This window comes from Bactrocera oleae, chromosome 5, assembly GCF_042242935.1.
Source record: "Bactrocera oleae isolate idBacOlea1 chromosome 5, idBacOlea1, whole genome shotgun sequence".
NCBI lineage: Eukaryota > Metazoa > Arthropoda > Insecta > Diptera > Tephritidae > Bactrocera > Bactrocera oleae.
Genome location: NC_091539.1, coordinates 32513124 through 32519535, shown reverse-complemented (window position 1 = coordinate 32519535; position 6412 = coordinate 32513124). Strand labels below are relative to the sequence as shown.

Here is a 6412-nt window from a genome sequence, read left to right as displayed (position 1 = left end):
TTTAAAAAACTAAAGAAATTAATATCATATATACGAAATCGATAATTTTCATGCTTTGAAGTGATATTTTTTGTTTTGGAGCTGTGAAATAATGACAACATACAAGTTTGATGCGCTTCAGCTAAATTAAGAGCAGTCGCTATTGGAAAAAGCTAGATACAATACTTAATATACTTACATTCATACTTCCCTAACTCAACCAAGCACTCATTGGGTCATACATCTATCACCTTTGCTATAAGCTCAGAAATTTTACTTGAATCTTTCGAAATATTTTTATAAAAATTATCATGAGAAACTGTAAACAGATAGATTACAAAAATTAATTTAACTTATAGTGCAGATAAAAAGTCGTTGATTATACGCAACATATGGAAATCTATATTGATTTCATATTCATTATTCACTGTACTGTGCTAAGAAAAGCACTACTTTTTCTTAATTTTGGTACCATATTTAACAATTCTAAGATAAATATTCTTTAAAATATCTCTTTTGGCATATAAATAGTTAATGTCCACGTTCATTAGATTGGGCAGTTGAGAAAATAATTAAGTTATCATCAAAATTTTAACAAAGAATAAATAATTACATACTTTAAGAAAATAGGAATTTCAAACTATAACAGTCAATACAAAAGATATTTAACTTCTCTGGGGAAAAGGATAAATTTAATATTTACAGCATCATATAAAAAGAGGGTCCTCGTGGAATATATATTATACAAAATATCTTTTTTAGTCATAGTTCCATAAGTCGACCATGGTCTAATAAATAAATAATCTGAAATAAGAGAGTAGGACCTTCTCATTACTGATGGACTTAGGTGTTCTAAATACAAGCATTTAACGTCAACAAGACAGGCTGTAAAACACTTTACTGACGCAGCACCACCTATCGTAGTTCAAAAGCTCTAGTTATCACGACAGACCCGAGTAACCTCGGTCTAATCATGGTATGGACACTGTAACGTATTAAACTCTTACCTATACGAGTTCATTATGTAGGGAGACCTGCATGCTCACCCTGTCGAAATAGCTGGCTTTCACAGTTTCAAAATAGCTAGCTGAGTTTAGTTTTCGGTAGCGTTTGAGAACAAACGGTATGTAAGTATTTATTAGCATTAGCAGATTAATGGTGCAGAAGGCTATAAGCTCAATTTATTTTATTTTTATTCAAGCACATTTAACTTATGCAAATATACATATATTAGGGCAAAAGAATGTGCATTTACATGACGTAAGTGAGTAAATCTAATTTGTGCTGAAATCATATATATTGAAATACTATTTTTTTTTCGCTTTTACTCCAAATAGGGATACATTAGTACGCTATCATTATTCTGTTGGGTTTGTTTGTGTTGTAAGAAAATATGATTTAAATTATTTTTGTAGTTTTTGTAATTCGTGACCTTCTTCTGTTGCATCTCATTCAACCAAAATTTGGAGGAGCCCTCATATTTCGCAGGTTTGACTCTGCTTCGAAGAGCGCGCAACCACTGAAATAAATAGCATTCCCATTAATCATAGAGATACTTGCTTTACTTGCTTGCACTTCCAGTGCTTAAAATCGTAAAATAAATTTACTTTCATGTTCTTATGACGACGGCGACGGGACATTTGCATGGTGCGGCTAGCGCAATACGGACGCACAGTAACGTAATACACTATTTCGATAATCGAGAAGATACTAAATCCCATGAATAAGCCCAATAGACCTCCAGTGTTGGCTACGGAGCAAAAAAAAGAAATATACAATAGGTTGACATTGTTTACATTTTACACATTTAGAGCTTACATAGAAACTCAGTGAAGCCGAACATCTCCGACTTCGTTGTACTGCGCAATATACTTGATAAATAGTAAAAGTTCACTATAGATATCTCAGAAAAGTTTGTAGCCGAACTGAATAACTCGGGTGGCCACTCGGTCGTTAAAAATTGCCCAGAAGTGATTGTCGTGGCCGTTACGGTTGCCCTGTAGCTCAGTTCAAAGCATGCCGGCCAGCAATTGGCGCAAGTCACCTTTTTATCTGACGACTCGATTTGTGTTTGCACTTCATTTGTGCACGCGTTGTCATTGGGCCCACAGATACGCACTGATGCATTAATGCGTGGCAAAAAGTAAAGGACACAGTCGCACTTATCAATCAAAATTTTCGCCTCGCACTCGATTTCGCAATTCCTGCGCGAATAGGTGCGGTAATAGGTTAGGTCGCCCTCGTCGGAAAAGAGGCAACGCCGTTTCTCCTTACGTATGGAACGTATACCAGGAACGGCGTTCTCATAAATCGGTTCGATTGGAATGCGTGCTTCTCGTCCGGCTGTCACCAAAAATCCATAATTTGTTACCCTGGGAAGTTCGGCGGGGTTATGCACCAAAATCTTGGATTGGATTACGAAATGTTATTTTGCAATAAAATGTGTTAATATAGTATTTTCGAGTAGCTACCTTGAAGCCAACACTCTTAGATTTCGTGCAGTAATACTCGGAAGCTGAAGAGTTCAAGACAACTGTTAGACCTAGCCGACTGCCGGTACCACCTGACACACGTGGATAATAGTTTTTCGGTAGATCAGCATTGTAACCCTTTTCGGGTGTCCAGTCTATCGGTACAAAATGGTTGGATGATTTAGGTGAGATGCGGTCTTCATCGCTGCATTATTGTAGCGTAAAAAGAAATATTCTTTCTCCAATATTTTTATTTTTGTCGGACCTATCTTTAAATTACCTATAATTTCGCAGCATAAAAATTGGATCCAAAGCATTAAATGTACAACACAAGCCATCGTCAGTTAAGGCGGAGTTGAAGATCACGGAGCAATTTTCCTGCTTCGCACCAAAGCTGCAGTACAAAAGCATTTCTTCGCAGGGTTGAGCCACCTGTGTTTCATTAAGAAAAGGTCACTTCGAAGAAAATGCGTAAAATCTAATTTTTATAAAATTATTATACCGCTTTCAGAATGGTTTTAAAATTTGACCAGGTACCCCTAACATTATACGATTCTCCCAACTGGTTCTGTCCACAGAGGCTCATGAGTAAAGAATAGTTTAAATTTTGTCTATAAAAAGATCTGAATAAAATTATTATATAAACGAATTCGAATTTTACACTTAAATATTCTGGAATTAAAATCTTCTTACGTCGGTATGCTTTGTACTTTACTTTTAGATGCCTGATTAAGATTGCATATGGTTATTGCTGGGAAGGGCACATCGCTAGCGAGTGTTTGTTTGGCGCTAGTGGAAATTATAATCGGCGAAGCAGACCATTTCACATAGACATTGGATATGAAATAACCAGATAATATAACCACACCAATAAAAGACAGCCCGAAAAATACTCTAAAATATCACAAAAAAAAAAATAAAGACATAAATATAATAACGAAATGGAAACGTTAATATATTAAATCGTATAGATGAAAATACAAATTTTTTTTTTATTGTATTTTACAACATAATACTTAAAATCAATTATAGTAATTTATAGACAAACATAATAAAGAGTTACATCAACGTTTTTTAACTCGAAAAAAATAATTTCCGACTAAGAAAGAATAATGACCAGCCACAAGTGCTGCCCGTTTCTTTGAGCATTTGGTATAATTTGTTCGATTCGCTGGAGTGTAACGCTTGGCGAATCGAAGGCACCTAGTATTTCAAGTCAAGCGGACTAACAGGAATATGTATATTCATGATATAGTGGCTGAGGGAAGCTATTAACTGATTTTGTCCATTTTTGGTATAAATTTATATTATGGCAAGTAAAGAATTTATATGGGTTAGGATATTTCACATAATAACCGATATGAAGTACAATATCAAATCAATTTGAAAGACTGGAATTAATATATTTGGTTTATGGAATCCTTATCTAATATTTATGATCTAGCGTCACGTGGGGACAAATAAATCCATCTTCGCGAGGATGTTAATACATATGATAGTTAAGTATACAAAAACGATTTACATAATTTTAGATTTCTAGCTGAGAATGTGGCACAATGAAACTAAATCATTGCGAGTTAATATAAAGAATCCCCAAAGTTGGCATTCTGTATTTGATTCGATGTCGAACATATATATTCCTTATATATTCGTAGAACCCCCTATCATAGGTACCGCTTTCAAACATTTTCACAAGATTCAGCACTAAAAAATAATTTCATTCAGAGAGGAGTAGAAAGTTTGCCCGTTTTCTATTAGTTAGTGAATTTTATTTTAACCAGGTACTACCATCTTCGTCTTACTACTCTTCATGGTGTTTGTATTCATGACTAGAAAGTTATATAAATCGCCGAAACCGATATTTACCTTTCGGCCAAAGTAATTTTGTCCTCCGCAATGTATTTCAAGCCATGCAAGGTGGTATTTTGTAAGTAATATTTAACACTTTTCTTTGCAGCCTCCTTGGTACAGAGATGATCATCCTCGATTTCCTCGCTAGAGCAATCGCTGCTTTTATATTTTGAGCGTACTAGAAATATTGAAATCTGAAAAAGTAAATCATTTTTTCCAAACCCAACATTTCCTACTGCTTACCGGACACTTTCGGCTTTTCGGGCGTATATTTTGGTTTCAATTGCACCAAACGACCTTCGGCATAAATGCTCATCTTGCACTAACGGCTTACAGTTTTTAACTGTAATTGAATCAAGTATCTAAAGTTGTATCGATTCGAATAGCTCTCGCACGTAAGTATGAAGGCACACTGAAATATTTAATTTTTAAATGTTGTTAGATATTGAAAGGATTAATATTCGACAAAGCAGCGCAAATCATATTTACTAATGGCAAATATAAAATCAAATAGTTATAATATAGTCGCAGGCACGTTATGGAATCGGTGTATACGCACCTCTACTCAACGCTCAGTGTGTGCCCACATGTCCAACAGTTAAAAGTAGTTGCTGCCACACGCCTCCACTAAATATGGCACGAATGTTGTCGGCATGCAAATATTGGTCTATGACAAATAATACCGTTACTAACGATTTGAGGTGACCTTTACAAATATATGGTACATACGTGTTTTACTTTTCGGTAAATACAGCTATCTATGTGAGTGGAAGAAAAATCTTTGTGGAGACAAACCGTTATTTGTGCACATAAGTGATGACTCTTGATCTAATGTGATTAATGAAGCGGCGTTATTTTGCAATTTATGGTATTTTTATGCTAGTGGCTAGTAGTGGTGAGAGTTAATATTTAAAATAGCCAAAAAGCTGAAGTTTCACATCTTCCGTGGTAGTTTGAATTTATTGTGTTGATGTAATGAGTATGCTGGGGTTTTATATGGATTAATGAAACGCGTTTTGGGTCTATTAGATAAAAGTGTACAAGGTCTTCGCCAAGAATTGTCAATTGTCCGATCAGAGTTCATTCGACATGATCGTATGCAGAGAAAGTAAATTATTTCAGCAAACGAAATGAAACTTAGTCCCATAAAGACTCCAATGAGACCACCGACACTAGCTGAAAAGTAAGAAAATGGTAAATAATTGTTTTTCACACATATGCCAGAAGAGTTAAATTTTAAACATTTTTTTAAAAGTTATTATTATATTTAGATTCACCAAAAAAAAAAATTATTGTGATGTTAAAATTTGGGAAAGGACCAACCAACGCCGTTCAATCGGTTTAATGTTCATATTTTATCTACCTACATCTTATACACCTCAATCAACCTCGAAAGTAACATTTACTTTTAGGATTTCTCAATATGGGAGAATGGGGAAAAACAGCCCCAAAATACCAAGAAAAATCTTCTGTTTGATGATTTTTATAGTCGTATTTCAGCTGGACGGAATCGGGCCAAGATCATGTGCGAGCGCTATACATTCAGTGTATATACAGCTGTGTTTACAAAAATAGCAGTGCGAGAAATGCAATCAAGTAGTGTTATTTTTTTTCAAGTTCTGTTACGATTATTCCAACGTCTACGCATTGTTGTTGTAGAATGAAATGTGTATATAGAAGAAACGAAAAAATCCCGTTAGATTTGCAAGATTTAAGCACATGAACAACTCTTTTTGCTAAAAGCACCAGTCTTTGGCTGTTCATTAAAATATCAGTGCCTATTATAAGACAAAAAATTTTTGTTAAGACGTTTAATTGATAAAAGTAAGTGGTTTTGTGTTAGTGACTATTATTAACATTAGAAAACACTAAAATAAATTTATATTTTTTAACTTAGTGGGCAGGAGCAAACATTGTACTCCTGAAAAAAGAAATATCAACATATAAGAACAAAATCTCAAAGCGTGCCATGCACGAAAAGTTCCACTGTTAGCCACCAGACATGTCAAAGCACGTTTGGAGTTCGCCAAAAGTCACCTTAATTGGCCCATTACAAAGTGGCGAAATATTTTATGGAGTGACGAAAGTAAAATTGTGTTATTTGGTGGAAA

General features: G+C 34.7%; 1 protein-coding gene across 1 annotated transcript; it reads right to left on the bottom strand.

Moving 5' to 3' along the window:
* Positions 1-1160: 1160 nt before the first annotated feature.
* Positions 1161-4664, bottom strand: ppk28 (pickpocket 28). The gene is made up of 9 exons (XM_036371840.2): positions 4545-4664; positions 4317-4479; positions 3144-3344; positions 2953-3073; positions 2731-2882; positions 2451-2655; positions 1798-2383; positions 1587-1729; positions 1161-1498 (listed from the first exon to the last, which is right to left on the bottom strand). The coding sequence occupies exons 1-9, from the start codon at positions 4615-4617 to the stop codon at positions 1304-1306; spliced, it is 1839 nt and encodes a 612-aa protein (XP_036227733.1). The 5' UTR covers positions 4618-4664; the 3' UTR covers positions 1161-1303.
* Between the last annotated feature and the right edge of the window lie 1748 nt (positions 4665-6412).

Excerpts from the sequence above, each read along its gene's own strand:
- ppk28 (XM_036371840.2), bottom strand. The coding sequence starts at position 4,617 with ATGAGCATTTATGCCGAAGGTCGTTTGGTGCAATTGAAACCAAAATAT. Across the intron at positions 2,384-2,450 it reads CTAAGAGTGTTGGCTTCAAG|ATTTTGGTGCATAACCCCGC; the intron begins GTAGCTACTCGA and ends ATCCAATCCAAG. Across the intron at positions 1,499-1,586 it reads GTCGTCATAAGAACATGAAA|TGGTTGCGCGCTCTTCGAAG; the intron begins GTAAATTTATTT and ends TATTTATTTCAG.